This window comes from Oncorhynchus nerka, linkage group LG24 (assembly GCF_034236695.1).
Source record: "Oncorhynchus nerka isolate Pitt River linkage group LG24, Oner_Uvic_2.0, whole genome shotgun sequence".
Classification (NCBI taxonomy): Eukaryota; Metazoa; Chordata; class Actinopteri; order Salmoniformes; family Salmonidae; genus Oncorhynchus; species Oncorhynchus nerka.
Window position 1 is genome coordinate 88,173,989 of NC_088419.1, and position 18,204 is coordinate 88,192,192.

The 18,204-nt window shown below is 43.9% G+C and overlaps 1 protein-coding gene across 1 annotated transcript in view; it reads left to right on the top strand.

The window, feature by feature from the left end:
- Window positions 1-18,204, top strand: part of crb1 (crumbs cell polarity complex component 1) — a 66,692-nt gene that overhangs the window by 25,825 nt on the left and 22,663 nt on the right. Inside the window, exons 7-8 of the mRNA XM_029648730.2 lie at window positions 5,269-5,819; window positions 10,064-10,229. Of these exons, the coding sequence (XP_029504590.1) occupies window positions 5,269-5,819; window positions 10,064-10,229 (717 nt within the window). The remainder of the gene's footprint in view (window positions 1-5,268; window positions 5,820-10,063; window positions 10,230-18,204) is intronic.

Consider the following 18,204-nt stretch of genomic DNA (forward strand, 5'->3'; position numbering starts at 1 on the left):
GATGTGAGAAAAGGTAACAGGCTGTAGTGTATGATATGAGAAAAGGTAACAGGATGTAGTGTATGATATGAGAAAAGATAGACATTACAGGCTGTAGTGTATGATATGAGAAAAGGTAACAGGCTGTAGTGTATGATATGAGAAAAGGTAACAGGCTGTAGTGTATGATATGAGAAAAGGTAACAGGCTGTAGTGTATGATATGAGAAAAGGTAACAGGCTGTAGTGTATGATATGAGAAAAGGTAGACATTACAGGCTGTAGTGTATGATATGAGAAAAGGTAACAGGCTGTAGTGTATGATATGAGAAAAGGTAGACATTACAGGCTGTAGTGTATGATATGAGAAAAGGTAACAGGCTGTAGTGTATGATATGAGAAAAGGTAGACATTACAGGCTGTAGTGTATGATATGAGAAAAGGTAACAGGCTGTAGTGTATGATATGAGAAAAGGTAACAGGCTGTAGTGTATGATATGAGAAAAGGTAACAGGCTGTAGTGTATGATATGAGAAAAGGTAACAGGCTGTAGTGTATGATATGAGAAAAGGTAACAGGCTGTAGTGTATGATATGAGAAAAGGTAGACATAACAGGCTGTAGTGTATGATATGAGAAAAGGTAACAGGCTGTAGTGTATGATATGAGAAAAGGTAATAGGCTGTAGTGTATGATATGAGAAAAGGTAGACATTACAGGCTGTAGTGTATGATATGAGAAAAGGTAACAGGCTGTAGTGTATGATATGAGAAAAGGTAATAGGCTGTAGTGTATGATATGAGAAAAGGTAACAGGCTGTAGTGTATGATATGAGAAAAGGTAACAGGCTGTAGTGTATGATATGAGAAAAGGTAGACATTACAGGCTGTAGTGTATGATGTGAGAAAAGGTAACAGGCTGTAGTGTATGATATGAGAAAAGGTAATAGGCTGTAGTGTATGATGTGAGAAAAGGTAACAGGCTGTAGTGTATGATATGAGAAAAGGTAATAGGCTGTAGTGTATGATATGAGAAAAGGTAACAGGCTGTAGTGTATGATATGAGAAAAGGTAATAGGCTGTAATGTATGATATGAGAAAAGGTAACAGGCTGTAGTGTATGATATGAGAAAAGGTAGACATTACAGGCTGTAGTGTATGATATGAGAAAAGGTAACAGGCTGTAGTGTATGATATGAGAAAAGGTAACAGGCCTTAGTGTATGATATGAGAAAAGGTAACAGGCTGTAGTGTATGATATGAGAAAAGGTAACAGGCTGTAGTGTATGATGTGAGAAAAGGTAACAGGCTGTAGTGTATGATATGAGAAAAGGTAACAGGCTGTAGTGTATGATATGAGAAAAGGTAACAGGCTGTAGTGTATGATATGAGAAAAGGTAACAGGCTGTAGTGTATGATATGAGAAAAGGTATCACAATCGTTATAACCCTGTTGTAATAACACAATCGTTATAACCCTGTTATATAATAACACAATCACTATATCCCTGTTATAATAACACAAATCATTATAACCCTGTTTAATAACACAATCAACACAAGAAGGCTCCCAAGTGGCGCAGGGGTCTCAGTTCTAGAGGCGTCACTAAAGACCCTGGTTCGATTCCAGGCTGTATCACAACCGGCCGTGATAGGGAGTCCCATAGGGTGGCGCACAATTGGCCCAACGTCGTCCGGGTATGGCCGGGGTAGGCCATCATTGTAAATTATATTTTTTTCTTAACTGACTTGTTAAATAAAGGTTCAATAAATAATTCATAAAAAAATCATCAGAACCCTGTTATGATAACATAATCATCATAATCTTAACCCTGGATCTCTCTCTCTGTACAGTACATGATGACCCTAACCCTGTCTCTCTCTGTACAGTACATGATGACCCTAACCCTGTCTCTCTCTCTCTATGTACAGTACATGATGACCCTAACCCTGTCTCTCTCTGTACAGTACATGATGACCCTAACCCTGTCTCTCTCTCTCTCTGTACAGTACATGATGACCCTAACCCTGTCTCTCTCTCTCTCTGTACAGTACATGATGACCCTAACCCTGTCTCTCTTTCTCTCTCTGTACAGTACATGATGACCCTAACCCTGTCTCTCTCTCTCTCTGTACAGTACATGATGACCCTAACCCTGTCTCTCTCTCTCTCGGTACAGTACATGATGACCCTAACCCTGTCTCTCTCTCTGTACAGTACATGATGACCCTAACCCTGTCTCTCTCTCTCTCTACAGTACATGATGACCCTAACCCTGTCTCTCTCTCTGTACAGTACATGATGGTCCTAACCCTGTCTCTCTCTCTCTCTGTAGAGTACATGATGGTCCTAACCTTGTCTCTCTCTCTCTGTAGAGTACATGATGGCCCTAACCCTGTCTCTCTCTCTGTACAGTACATGAGGTCCTAACCTTGTATCTCTCTCTCTCTGTAGAGTACATGATGGTCCTAACCTTGACTCTCTCTCTGTAGAGTACATGATGGCCCTAACCCTGTCTCTCTCTCTCTGTAGAGTACATGATGGTCCTAACCCTGTCTCTCTCTCTGTAGAGTACATGATGGCCCTAACCCTGTCTCTCTCTCTGTACAGTACTTGATGACCCTAACCCTGTCTCTCTCTCTCTGTAGAGTACATGATGGTCCTAACCTTGACTCTCTCTCTGTAGAGTACATGATGGTCCTAACCCTGTATCTCTCTCTCTGTAGAGTACATGATGGTCCTAACCTTCTCTCTCTCTCTGTAGAGTACATGATGGCCCTAACCCTGTCTCTCTCTCTCTGTAGAGTACATGATGGTCCTAACCCTGTCTCTCTCTCTGTAGAGTACATGATGGCCCTAACCCTGTCTCTCTCTCTGTAGAGTACACGATGGCCCTAACCCTGTCTCTCTCTCTCTGTAGAGTACATGATGGTCCTAACCCTGTCTCTCTCTCTGTAGAGTACATGATGGCCCTAACCCTGTCTCTCTCTCTGTACACTACGTGATGGCTCTAAACCTGTCTCTCTGTACACTACGTGATGACCCTAACCCTGTCTCTCTCTCTGTACACTACGTGATGGCTCTAAACCTGTCTCTCTGTACACTACGTGATGACCCTAACCCTGTCTCTCTCTCTGTACAGTACATGATGACCCTAACCCTGTCTCTCTCTCTCTCTCTACAGTACATGATGACCCTAACCCTGTCTCTCTCTCTGTACAGTACATGATGGTCCTAACCCTGTCTCTCTCTCTCTCTGTAGAGTACATGATGGTCCTAACCTTGTATCTCTCTCTCTCTCTCTGTAGAGTACATGATGACCCTAACCCTGTCTCTCTCTCTGTACAGTACTTGATGGTCCTAACCCTGTCTCTCTCTCTCTCTGTAGAGTACATGATGGTCCTAACCTTGTCTCTCTCTCTGTAGAGTACATGATGGCCCTAACCCTGTCTCTCTCTCTCTGTAGAGTACATGGTGGTCCTAACCCTGTCTCTCTCTCTGTAGAGTACATGATGGCCCTAACCCTGTCTCTCTCTCTGTAGAGTACACGATGGCCCTAACCTTGTCTCTCTCTCTGTAGAGTACATGATGGCCCTAACCCTGTCTCTCTCTCTGTACACTACGTGATGGCTCTAAACCTGTCTCTCTGTACACTACGTGATGACCCTAACCCTGTCTCTCTCTCTGTACACTACGTGATGACCCTAACCCTGTCTCTCTCTCTGTACACTACGTGATGACCCTAACCCTGTCTCTCTGTAGAGTACATGATGACCCTAACCCTGTCTCTCTGTACACTACGTGATGACCCTAACCCTGTCTCTCTGTACACTACGGGATGACCCTAACCCTGTCTCTCTGTACACTACATGATGACCCTAACCCTGTCTCTCTGTACACTACGTGATGACCCTAACCCTGTCTCTCTGTAGAGTACATGATGACCCTAACCCTGTCTCTCTGTACACTACGTGATGACCCTAACCCTGTCTCTCTGTACACTACGGGATGACCCTAACCCTGTCTCTCTGTACACTACATGATGACCCTAACCCTGTCTCTCTGTACACTACGTGATGACCCTAACCCTGTCTCTCTGTAGAGTACATGATGACCCTAACCCTGTCTCTCTGTACACTACGTGATGACCCTAACCCTGTCTCTCTGTACACTACGTGATGACCCTAACCCTGTCTCTCTGTACACTACGTGATGACCCTAACCCTGTCTCTCTGTACACTACGCGATGACCCTAACCCTGTCTCTCTGTACACTACGTGATGACCCTAACCCTGTCTCTCTGTACACTACGTGATGACCCTAACCCTGTCTCTCTGTACACTACGTGATGACCCTAACCCTGTCTCTCTGTACACTACGTGATGACCCTAAACCTGTCTCTCTCTCTGTACACTACGTGATGACCCTAACCCTGTCTCTCTCTCTCTCTACAGTACATGATGACCCTAACCCTGTCTCTCTGTACACTACATGATGACCCTAACCCTGTCTCTCTGTACACTACATGATGACCCTAACCCTGTCTCTCTGTACACTACGTGATGACCCTAACCCTGTCTCTCTGTACACTACGTGATGGCCCTAACCCTGTCTCTCTCTCTGTAGAGTACGTGATGACCCTAACCCTGTCTCTCTCTCTGTAGAGTACGTGATGGCCCTAACCCTGTCTCTCTGTACACCACATGATGACCCTAACCCTGTCTCTCTGTACACTACGTGATGACCCTAACCCTGTCTCTCTGTACACTACGTGATGACCCTAACCCTGTCTCTCTCTCTGTACACTACGTGATGGCCCTAACCCTGTCTCTCTGTACACTACGTGATGACCCTAACCCTGTCTCTCTGTACACTACGTGATGGCCCTAACCCTGTCTCTCTGTACACTACGTGATGACCCTAACCCTGTGTCTCTCTCTGTACACTACGTGATGACCCTAACCCTATCTCTCTGTACACTACGTGATGGCCCTAACCCTGTCTCTCTGTACACTACGTGATGACCCTAACCCTGTCTCTCTGTACACTACATGATGACCCTAACCCTGTCTCTCTGTACACTACGTGATGACCCTAACCCTGTCTCTCTGTACACTACATGATGACCCTAACCCTGTCTCTCTGTACACTACGTGATGACCCTAACCCTGTCTCTCTGTACACTACGTGATGACCCTAACCCTGTCTCTCTCTCTGTAGAGTACGTGATGACCCAAACCCTGTCTCTCTGTACACTACGTGATGACCCTAACCCTGTCTCTCTCTCTGTAGAGTACGTGACGGCCCGCTTCGGCAGTGAGGACTCTCAGAGCTATGCCGTCTTCACCATCACAGACGACCCAGGAAGTGACATCACTGTCTCCCTCTTCCTGCGCACACGTCGCCACGCTGGCCTCTTATTGGTGCTCGTCAACAGCACCAGCCAATACCTGCGACTGTGGCTGGACAAGGGACGGGTCAAAGTTCAGCTCCATAACTTTGAAACCGTGACCAGTGAGAGTGTGGTCAACGACGGAGACATCCACTTTGTGAGCATGGTGGTTGACCGTGAGCATATGGTCCTGTATGTAGGCAACCAGAAGCAGGGCTCGGTGGAGGTCAGGACGGTGGACAGTCAAATGGGAGATGTCGTGTATGTTGGGGGTCTGGCGGAGCAGAAGGCGTCAGCAGCGTTCGGGGGCTACTTTAAAGGCTGTATACAGGACCTGAGGATCAACGGAGAGAGACTGCAATTCTTCAGGCTGGACACCCCGGTGACGTCATATCCTGTCGAACTCATGGCTAACGTCACAGCGGGCTGCACTGGGGATGACTCCTGTAGTGTGAGTGGACTGATCAGTCCTTAATCCTCTCTACACTTGCCCCTCCCTGTCTGTCCCCTGTCTAACACCTGTCCTACTCTGTCCCCACTGCCTTTTATCTGTCCTACTCTGGTCCCTGTCTTTCACCTGTCTTACTCTGGCCCTTGTCTCTCACCTGTCCTACTCTGTCCCGTCTTTTACCTGTCCTACTCTGTCCCTTGTTTTCTTTTACCTATCCTACTCTGTCCCATGTCCTACTCTGGTCCCTGTCTTTCACCTGTCCTACTCTGTCCCGTCTTTTACCTGTCCTACTCTGTCCCGTCTTTTACCTGTCCTACTCTGTCCCGTCTTTTACCTGTCCTACTCTGTCCCTTGTTTTCTTTTACCTATCCTACTCTGTCCCATGTCCTACTCTGTCCCCTGTCTTTTACCTGTCCTACTCTGTTCCCTATCTATAACCTGTCCTACTCTGTACCCTGTCCCCTGTCCATCACCTGTCCTACTATGTACCCTGTCCTACTCTATCCCCTGTATTTTACCTGTCCTACTCTGTCCCCTGTCATTCACCTGTCCTACTCTGTCCCCTGTATTTTCACCTGCCCTACTCTGTCCCCTGTCATTCAACTGTCCTACTCTGAACCCTGTCCTTCATTTGTCCTACTCTGTCCCCTGTGTTTAATCTGTCCTACTCTGTCCCCTGTCATTCAACTGTCCTACTCCGACCCCTGTATTTAATCTGTCCTACTCTGTCCCCTGTGTTTAATCTGTCCTACTCTGTCCCCTGTGTTTAATCTGTCCTACTCTGTCCCCTGTCTTACATCTGTCCTACTCTGTCCCCTGTCTTTTTTTCCATCTGTCGCACCCTGTCCTTTTCCCATGCCATACCCAGTCCTGCCCTGTCTTTCCCTGCTCTGCACACTCCCCTGTGCAACCCTTGCCTATCCCAACCATGCTCTACTAGTCTGGCCCCAGTCTGGCCCCTGTCTTTCCCTGCTCTGCACACTCCCCTGTGCCACCCTTGCCTATCCCAACCATGCTCTACTAGTCTGGCCCCAGTCTGGCCCCTGTCTTTCCCTGCTCTGCACACTCCCCTGTGCCACCCTTGCCTATCCCAACCATGCTCTACTAGTCTGGCCCCAGTCTGGCCCCTGTCTTTCCCTGCTCTGCACACTCCCCTGTGCCACCCTTGCCTATCCCAACCATGCTCTACTAGTCTGGCCCCAGTCTGGCCCCTGTCTTTCCCTGCTCTGCACACTCCCTGTGCCACCCTTGCCTATCCCAACCATGCTCTACTAGTCTGGCCCCAGTCTGGCCCCTGTCTTTCCCTGCTCTGCACACTCCCCTGTGCCACCCTTGCCTATCCCAACCATGCTCTACTAGTCTGGCCCCAGTCTGGCCCCTGTCTTTCCCTGCTCTGCACACTCCCTGTGACACCCTTGCCTATCCCAACCATGCTCTACTAGTCTGGCCCCAGTCTGGCCCCTGTCTTTCCCTGCTCTGCACACTCCCCTGTGACACCCTTGCCTATCCCAACCATGCTCTACTAGTCTGGCCCCAGTCTGGCCCCTGTCTTTCCCTGCTCTGCACACTCCCCTGTGACACCCTTGCCTATCCCAACCATGCTCTACTAGTCTGGCCCCAGTCTGGCCCCTGTCTTTCCCTGCTCTGCACACTCCCCTGTGACACCCTTGCCTATCCCAACCATGCTCTACTAGTCTGGCCCCAGTCTGGCCCCTGCCCATCCCTTCTCAGCCTTCATTATCCCACTCGTCCTCATTGTCTTAGAAAAGGATGAACGTCACCAATCCCACACAATCAAATTAAATTGTGTTTAAGGGTAAGGGTGTTAAACAGAAGTGCTGTGATGTACTTAATGTCAAGTAGAGAGGGTGATTAAAGAAACAAAAGAGGACTGGTAGAGAATAAGGACCTAGAAGAATACTGACAACATGTTTAGATTTGGGTTAGAGTTAGCGTTAGACTCAGAGTTAGGGTTAGAGTCATAGTTGGCGTTAGACGGAGAGTTAGGGTTAGGGTTAGAGTCATAGTTGGCGTTAGACGGAGAGTTAGGGTTAGACTCAGAGTTAGGGTTAGACTCAGAGTTAGGGTTAGACTCAGAGTTAGGGTTAGACTCAGAGTTAGCATTAGACTCAGAGTTAGGGTTAGACTCAGAGTTAGCATTAGACTCAGAGTTAGCATTAGACTCAGAGTTAGCATTAGACTCAGAGTTAGGGTTAGACTCAGAGTTAGAGTTAGGGTTAGACTCAGAGTTAGCATTAGACTCAGAGTTAGGGTTAGAGTCATAGTTGGCGTTAGACGGAGAGTTAGGGTTAGACTCAGAGTTAGGGTTAGACTCAGAGTTAGGGTTAGAGTCAGTCAGAGTTAGGGTTAGACTCAGAGTTAGCATTAGACTCAGAGTTAGGGTTAGACTCAGAGTTAGGGTTAGACTCAGAGTTAGCATTAGACTCATAGTTAGCGTTAGACTGAGAGTTAGGGTTAGACTCAGAGTTATGCTTAGACTCAGAGTTAGGGTTAGAGTCAGTTAGGGTTAGAGTCAGTTAGGGTTAGTGTCAGGGTTAGAGTCAGTTAGACTCAGAGTTAGGGTTAAACTCAGAACTATGGTTAGAGTCAGGGTCAGAGTTAGGGGTAGAGTCAGAATTAGGGTTAGATTCAGTTAGGGTTAGTGTCAGAGTTAGGGTTAGAGTCAGAGTTAGGGTTAGAGTCAGTTAGGGTTAGAGTCAGTTAGGTTAGAGTCAGTTAGAGTTAGGGTTAAACTCAGAGTTATGGTTAGAGTCAGGGTCAGAGTTAGGGTTAGATTCAGTTATGGTTAGTGTCAGTGTTAGGGTTAGTGTCAGAGTTAGGGCTGGAGTCAGGGTTAGAGTCAGAGTTAGGGTTAGAGTCCGTTAGACTCAGAGTTATGGTTTGAGTCAGAGTTAAGGGTTAGAGTTAGATTCAGAGTTAGGGTTGGAGTCAGTTAGGGTTAGAGTTATTTAGGGTTAGTGTCAGAGTTAGGGTTAGAGTCAGGGTTAGAGTCAGAGTTAGGGTTAGAGTCAGTTAGACTCAGAGTTAGTGTTAGACTGAGCATTTGGGTTGGAGTCAGTTAGACTCAGAGTTAGACTCAGAGTTAGGGTTAGACTCAGAGTTAGGGTAAGACTCAGAGTTAGGGTTAGACTCAGAGTTAGGGTAAGACTCAGAGTTAGGGTTAGAGTCAGTTAGACTCAGAGTTAGATTCAGAGTTAGGGTTAGACTCAGAGTTAGTGTTAGACTGAGCATTTGGGTTGGAGTCAGTTAGACTCAGAGTTAGACTCAGAGTTAGGGTTAGACTCAGAGTTAGGGTAAGACTCAGAGTTAGGGTTAGACTCAGAGTTAGACTCAGAGTTAGGGTTAGACTCAGAGTTAGTGTTAGACTGAGCATTTGGGTTGGAGTCAGTTAGACTCAGAGTTAGACTCAGAGTTAGGGTTAGACTCAGAGTTAGACTCAGAGTTAGGGTTAGACTCAGAGTTAGGGTAAGACTCAGAGTTAGGGTAAGACTCAGAGTTAGGGTTAGAGTCAGTTAGACTCAGAGTTAGACTCAGAGTTAGGGTTAGACTCAGAATTAGGGTTAGACTCAGTGTTAGTGTCAGGGCTAGATTATTGGACTTCATTTCAGAACATAGGCCATTGACTTAATGTCCTCCATCTCCCTCTCTATCACTCTCTATCTCCATCCCAAATGTCTACGTATGATACTACACTGAGTACACCAAACATTAGGAACACCTTCCTCATATTGAGTTGCACCTCCAGTTCTTGGTTCTTGACACTAACCAGTGTACCTGGCACCTACTACCATACCCCGTTCAATGGCACTCACATTTTTTGTCTTGCTCATTCCACCCTCTGAATGGCACACAAACACAAACCATTTCTCAATTGTCTCAAGGCTTAAACATCATTCTTTACACTGATTGAAGTGGATTTAACAAGTGACATCAATAAGGGATCATAGCTTTCACCTGGATTCACCTGGTCAGTCTATGTCAAGGGAAAATTCAGTGTAGGATTCGTGTATAATGGCACACCAGAGATGCTTTCTCTATGAAAGCCTTGTCGACGCTAAGTGTTCAGTAAGCTACTAGCTGTCTTAGTACAGCTGACACTGTGCTCTCTTACCCAGTCAGTCAGACATGAGCATTTATGAATAATACAAGATAACCTGTCCCTCTATGCTTTAGTTCTGATAAAAGAATAATAATGTGTTTCTGTTGTTCTTCTTCCTCTCCAGAGGAACCTGTGTCAGAACGGAGGGATGTGCTACTCCGTGTGGGACGACTTCACTTGCACCTGCCCCCCCAACACTGCAGGGCGGCGCTGTGAGGAGGTCAAGTGGTGTGAGCTGTCACCCTGCCCCGCACGGGCAGAGTGTCACATCCTCAGCCAGGGATACGAGTGTAAGTCATTCTGCTCTAAATCTGTCGCCCGTCAGTCCGTCCGTCCGTCCGTGAGGTGGGAATGGGATTAGGCCAGATTAGCCTGTGGTTGGATTAGTGATGATTTACATGGCTGTCCGTCTGCCCTGTGATGAGCTGTCCTGGAATAAGGACAGAAACAACACCGTCATTCACGAGCACACTATACAGTGTTGTTGTGTATACCCAGCACACGTACCTTCCTCATATCCATCCTGTTGTGGCTGATTTTCTGTTACTGTCACAACAATTTTCAATCCCAATGATAATAACTAACAAGATTGAAAATTGTCGTGACAGTAACAGAAAATCAGCTACAACAGGATGGATATGAGGAAGGTACGTGTGCTGGGTATACACAACAACACTGTATAGTGTGCTTGTGAATGACGGTGTTGTTTCTGTAGCTCTGACCAATTCCCGAGGTTTGTAAAACCATGGGTATAATAATAATTAGTCAAAGACTCAGTTTACGTAAAAGGTTAGTACAGTTTATTCAGAGAACGTTCTAAAGTCAAGAATACAAAGACATCCATTTTATAGCTGCGCACATACTTCCACACAAACAGTAGGTATCCTACACACATACTGTCCTGCTGCCCAGCCGACAAAGATTAGGGGAGGCCATGAGAACCACTCCCCATCCTCCCTCAAGATAGGGAGACCCCGGGAAGTACTCTCAGTGGCCCCCAGCCAAGGTCGGCACCGAATCTTGCTCAGACAGTCAGTTTTTAAGATACTATAATAGACATATTGTACAGATATATTGCTATACCCTAATTCCGCCTAAAAACTAGTCACGGATATAGAATTCTACTGACTAAAACCACATATATCATTAGATTAATCTCATGATTCTAATCAATTTCATACAATCATATGGTTTCAGGGTGGAATATTCTAATCATTCATTTAAACATATAAATCCCATTAACAATCCACCCTTAATGACTAAATAATACACACTGATACCTCAAATACTACATAGAGACATAAATATATATCCAAGAATAATTCAAACCCAAACATGAATGTACAGCTGATATTCAGCAATGACTGTTATAGGCCTATATCCAATTATAACGCTTCCTGTTAGGATTTCTATTACAATCTTCATTAAAAAAAACAGTCGTAAACACCAAAAACAGTCTCATCCAACATTGGCTCCTCGTAGTTAAAAGAAACGGAGCCATCTCCTAGGCCTGTAGGCCTATATTCGTCATCCCACTGGCCGGAGCTCGGAATCGGTCCGTACCTCACCATCTGTTGCGTCATTGACCTCTCCAGGGTCCCAGTAATCAAACCTCTCATACATGGGACCAAACAAAATCCACACATAACCAAAACACTCATACAGGTGAAAGTTGCCCACAACACAGTGATTATGACATTTTTCCATTTCCCAAACACACTGTCAAACCAATTTGTTAGAGCATTATCCACCCCAGAGTTCTCTGCTAATTCGTGAGCTAATGTGGTTAAACCAGCCAGGGCCTTGGTCACTGATCCTTCTGGAGTTGTGTTATCGGGGATGAAAGTACAACATTCTGATCCGAATATCACACACACCCCACCCTTTTCAGCCAGTAACATATCCAATGCTATTCTATTCTGCCATACCATCAAACTAGTTGCAGCTGTTTGTTCTGCTAATCCTTTTATCGACTCTCTAGTATAGTTGATGAAACGCTGTTGGTTATAGTAGATATAATTGATCCAATCTACATTTTTATTGAGAGTTGACCACCAGAAGATGCTTGATTCCAAGCCAGCCCATATCTGATTCCTAGCTTTGAACTCATCAGGCACCCCCGTTGGAACCCCAATGCTATCAATGTAAACTCTATTGTCAAAAGATCCTGACGGAGCACTCCTTCTTTCTCTTCTACCTGGCCCTAGGTCTTTGTGTTGGATAAGGGTGAAGGGCATGCCTAACTGCACTAGTGCACAAATACCGGTCCAATTTGTAGGCAGGTCAGGCCACAGCTTCATACCTCCACACAACCACCCAGTCAGGTCCCTCATTGTCTTGTCGGTTGTAACATTATCTGTCCTATTGCATGTTCTTACTTCCCCTACGGCCCATCCGTGTGTGATGTATCGAGACATACAATAATAATGTCCTCCTGTATCTGTGAAAGGGGGAAGTCTGGATGTAATGGGCACATGGGGATACAGATAATGCAGATCAATGCAACTGTCATTGTCTGGCTTCCTTTCCTTCATGAACAGCTTTATCATACAGGCCATTCCCCTGGGTGAATCACTTCCATCAAGTGGAAAGGGGATGGTTGTCGACTGAGGTTTTGCTGTGGCGCAGGCATAACATTCTTCTTTCGCTACTGATCTGGCTGTATACTGAATCCAATGCAACCATAGGATGGAATACCCATAACCAGTTTCCATCTCAATCACTTCCTTAAGATCTTTCGTCTGTACTATCCGCACCGGTCCTTGGCTCTGGACGACTCCACGGTCAGTATCTGTTTTGTCAGGGGCTCTGTTTGTATTCTGGCTGGCTGTAGAACTATCACCGACTCTAACCTCGGCTACCCGGAATGGTACCGTAGTGTCGACCGAAACCTGGTCAAAACCAACATACCATAACCCTAGATCCTTCACTATACTCCATCTTCTTCCATACAGTGTATGTGAATTTATATAGCCCTCTCTCTCGGTGTGAGCTATGACCTGTTTCCATGAACTACACGGGGACCTGCACATATATCTTCCATAATGGCTCATAGTTCTAGACTGCCAAGGGGTCAGAGACCCCATTTGGTCTACATAGAACTCAACTGAGACATCATTCCCTATCTCTATTCTCACTTCCTGTTTACCCAGATCAAGTGATCTCTTATGCTTGGTTAATACAAAATCCTCATCGTCTACACTATGGGTCCAATTACCACCTTCTGCATTCTCGGATGGGTCATGGTGTATTAGGAATATGGCTCCCATAATAAGACAGCTCAGACCAATCAGCACTCCTGTAAACCCCACCCTTTCCCGGAGAACATATCATCAGCTAGATGCCAGCCCATACTTTAACTTCTATGAACGCACACAGGGAGGATAGGGCGGGTTAGGGAATCTTCGTTAGAGGTGACCCCCAAACCTTATTGGTATTCGGTTCTTCTCCTAACTCTGTGATTGTTTGACAGTGTCAGTGTGTCTTACCCTCTTGCGATGTGTGACATGAACCCAGGTAGCTCTTTCAGCTATTCTCACCGCGAAGGCTGTCACCAGGAGTACTTGATATGGCCCCTCCCACCGTGGCTGCTTCCAGTCTATTCTCCTCAGGGACTGGATCCACACCCAGTCTCCTGGTTGGATTGAGTGAATCACCTTCTCTTGTAATTCACCTGTTGGACACAAAATCTTGGACATACGGGTTTGGTTAAACAAACAGTCTTCTCATGTGTTCTGCTAGTATATCTTCAACTTCTATGTCTTCTTGTTCTGGTCCCTAACTCTGGCTTTCTATTTGTTCTACATGATTTGCTAAACTGTCATCCATTATTTAAATAAATAAATCCTAGTAAACCAACTCTAGGGATAATATCTTCACCTAATATTTTAGTTCCCATAATTGTGCCCGCCAAGTAAGTTGGGAACTCTTCTACCCATTTGCTATATTTATCTATTATAAAAAATAAAATAAAAATTATTATCCAATAGGCCACCAAGTGTCCTAACCTATCCCCCCTATTGATACATGGCTCTGCCCATGTATCAATATTGCCGCATATCTAAACAATGACAGGTAAGATTAGTAAATTATCCTTATGTCGGACATTATCTTGTAGGATTGCCCCTTTCATTTTCCACATGTCCAACTCTCCCTGGGGCGTTCGTTCATGGCTATCCTGTAGCAATCAAAGGGTCTTATCTTCTTTAAGATGTATCTGTGCTGCTTTGTATGGTTTTAAATGTCTATGTGCTTGTCTGTGTAAATAGTAACCTTTCTCTCATTTCTTATTTCGCCGGCACTAGTCAATGCTACTATTTCAGCCTGTTGTACAGAATCATTTCTAGGCAATGGTTCAGGTTCTAACACCTTAGTTCCTGAAACCAACTAAGCTTTATTCCCCTTTTGTCTCCCCTTAGTAACTGTTATCTACCCATTCTGTGTCACTCCTATCTCCTCTCAATCCTGGCTTATTATGAGATTCTAACCTTCATAATGCTCCAGGTCTCCTGCTCCTCACTCCCAGACCATCAAGGTCACCTTAGGCCTCCGCACAGGGCGGGGGAGGCCTTCTCAGTCTGCCTTTTCTACTATCTGTCTGTCAGTATCAAATATAGGTTGTTTTCAAATATTGCATTAAATGTCTCACTGTCTCCTTGTCTGAATTCATGGATTTTTTGAAAAATCACCTGTCTATGGTGGCAATCTCTAAGCTTATTACATAGTTTGATTGAGGTTATCTCAATGCTCTCAATAATCCTGAATCACCACAGATGTCATATATCCCTGGCTTCGATTGGCTTCGATTAGGTTCTAAATACTTAACATAAGTCTACCATTAATCCAAGGCTATGCCATTTCTTTCTTCTCATTGGTTCAAATTACAACTATGTCAAAGAACTATAAACTCGTTCATAATTATACACTCAGTTTACCTTAAAATCAGTATCACAGATGACCTTAAATTCATTATCCAAATGGCCCTCCCATGAGGCTGATCAGACCACAAAGGAAAGCCATGATAGAGGTCAAAAGTCATACCACCCTTTACAGTCGTGTTTCTTACTATATTATACAAATTAAATAAAAAACATCAAACATTTTCTACATGTTATATCCCAGGTTCCCAGAACATTCCCTTTATCTAAAGAAATCACGTGTTTAATTAAAACTCAGAAAATAAACTTCTAATATTCCATATGTGTGTGTACCCCTTTAACCTCTTGAAGCTAGGGGGCACTATTTTTATGTTTGGAAAAATAATGTTCCCAAAGTAAACGGCCTATTTCTCAGGACCAGATGTTGGAATATGCATATAATTGATAGATTAGGATAGAAAACACTCTAAAGTTACCAAAACTATTGTCTGTGAGTATAACAGAACTGATATTGCAGGCGAAACCCTGAGAAAAATCAAACCAGGAAGTGGCTTCTATTTTGAAAACTTGATGTTCCATAGCCTCCCATTGCTCCATTTAAAGGGATATCAACCATATTCATTTTCCTATCGCTTCCTCAAGGTATCAACAGTCTTCAGACATAGTTTCAGGCTTTTATTTTGAAAAATTAGCCAGAAAGATAACATCGCGTCAGGTTTTGCTGAGTTTTGCTCGCGCAACAGAATTTGGACAGCTATTGTTTTTCCCTCTCCTACTGATAAAGACATTTGCGGTTGATATATTATCGATTATATATTTTAAAAACAACCTGAGGATTGATTATAAAAAACATTTGACATGTTTCTGTGGACATTACAGATATTATTTGTAATTTGTTATTCAGAATGAATTAGTCTTTCAATTTAACCTCAACAAGCTATTAAAACATTCAGTTGATATCTTAAACAAACACTAACAACCGTATCTTTCCAGGCAAAACATATCAATAGTTGAATTACAATCAGAAACACAAATTTGAGTCTCTTGGTGCATAGTGCTGGAGCCTCCACGCAAATAACCCTATTTATAATTGTCTGTAGTCGTAAAATTCGGCACGTGCTACAGAGACAATTCCCAGAAAATAGCCCTCATTTAAAGGCCCAAGCGTTTCCCCAGCGAGGATTCTCCTTACTCTCTCTATCTGCAGTTTCGGTGATTGTGTCCTACTTTGTTACAGTATTTGCAGGGTGTTTTACAGTCCCTGGCGAAATGTCCTGTTTTATCGCAATTAAAACACCACTTCTTAACACAATTAAAACACTGCTTCCCTCTGTCTCTGTCATCGCGTTTCTCTGTTTTTCCCCTTCTATTTCAAATCTTTCCTGCTCTTTCCCCAAGTGTGGCGATGAAATATTCCGTTCCTGTCTGATCTTTCTTACTTTTCTTTTCCTTGAAGCCTCCTTTATGCTTATCTACAGTTACCCCGATAGTGACCATTAGGTACCGAGCTCCTTTCTTTTCTATTCCTCCTCTGTCTGGCTGTAGCCGCCTGATCTTTTTCTCTCTGTTCTTGCCTTTGACCCTCTCTCCTATCCTTTCTGTCCTCTTTGTCTCTACAGTCTTGGTGATTGTGGCCCACCTTATTGCAGTGCATGCATGGTTCCTCACACTCCTTAGCCAAATGTCCTGGCTTGCTACAGTTGTAACTCATTTTCTGTTCTCGGGTTCTATCCATTTTCTACTCTCCATGTTTATTCAATTACTATTATGGTTCTCCTCACAATCTATGTGTATGTATTTCTATGATCTATGTATGTGCTTTTTACCGTTATTATCCTTAACCTATGTTGATAAATACCTCCCGTTAATCTTTCCTAGAATTTTACAATAATTATTTGTATGAATCTTGATATATTATTTGGATCTCACACGTTATATGACCATAAGTTCTACTTATTCTTAGTTGTTCCTTGTGACTTTTGACTGAGAAATATATCTATCTCACACGCAAATAATTATCTTCTTATTCTATGTGTGTGCTTTTCAAATTCTGATTAAATTACTCCTATGTGTCTCACTATTGATGTGTATGTCACTACTCCCTATGTGTGTGCTCACACTCGATGTGTAATCTGCTATCTCTTAACCTATGTGTGCTTTTCCTTTCTTGAAACTTTATCTATAGTGGTGTCGATCAGACATTAGGTCTCACCATATACAACCTATAAGCTATTTTCCAGGGGTCATAAATCCCTAGTCAGCAGCCTATTTTTCTGTTGTTCCTTGTTCTTTTGACGTTAATATCTCGTATCTCACTCCGCTATATTAGGTTTCCCTTTTTCCATGTTTTTCCATATTGTCTTTTGAATCGGATCTATGGCTAATTCACTTTTGTTAATTGACCGTTTGAGTTATCTTTTGTTCGCATAGAATTACCGTCCTCTCTCACATATCTATTTATACCGCTTGCTAATAACCTCTCGGCCATCCCTCAAATAACCTTTCGGCCATCCCTCAAATAACCTTTTGGCCATCCCTCAAATAACCTTTCGGCCATTCCTCACAAACCTCAATTATTAAGCTATTTTTATTTATGGTAGTGCACATATACCTCAGGTCATTGCGGCCCTGTTCCCTCAATCGACCTTACTTTACTTTATTTCACCTTCTATATTACGTTTTCTGGCTACTTTACTTTTAGGTCTTACTGTTAGATACTGTACTTCAACCAGTTTTACTTTTAGGTCTTACTGTTAGATACTGTACTTCAACCAGTTTTACTTTTAGGTCTTACTGTTAGATACTGTACTTCGAAATGTCTTATTTAGATCTGTGACCCAGTGCCGCCAACACTAACATAGATACTTTTGTCTTAAACTTTCTCTACATTAGATTATATGGACAGTATACCCGATACAAATCTTACTTACTGTTAGCTTTACAGTTAAAATCCTCCCTCACATTTATCTAGCTTTTTTTGTAAGTTTAGAATTTAAACTAATGAATAAAGATCACCAAACTTGTCTTGCAGCTGACAATTCAATGTTGGTTGGATTTCGTCACCGTTTTCTGTCGTGTACCAGTTTGCCACTGGCCTGAAATGGAACCTCAATTTCCAGAGGTGTTTAACTTACGGATCTCTGATCCGTCCGTGCACGGTTTGTGGCGCTCCCATGGGACGACAGAACAGGTATTGAAATCCGTCTCGAAGGACCAAGTTGTCACGAGAATATTCAATCCCAATGATAATAACTAACAATCAATAGCTCTGACCAATCCCCGAGGTTTGTAAGACCATGGGTTTAATAATAATTAGTCAAAGACTCAGCTTACGCAAAAGGTTAGTACAGTTTATTCAGAGAACGCTCTAAAGTCAAGAATACAAAGA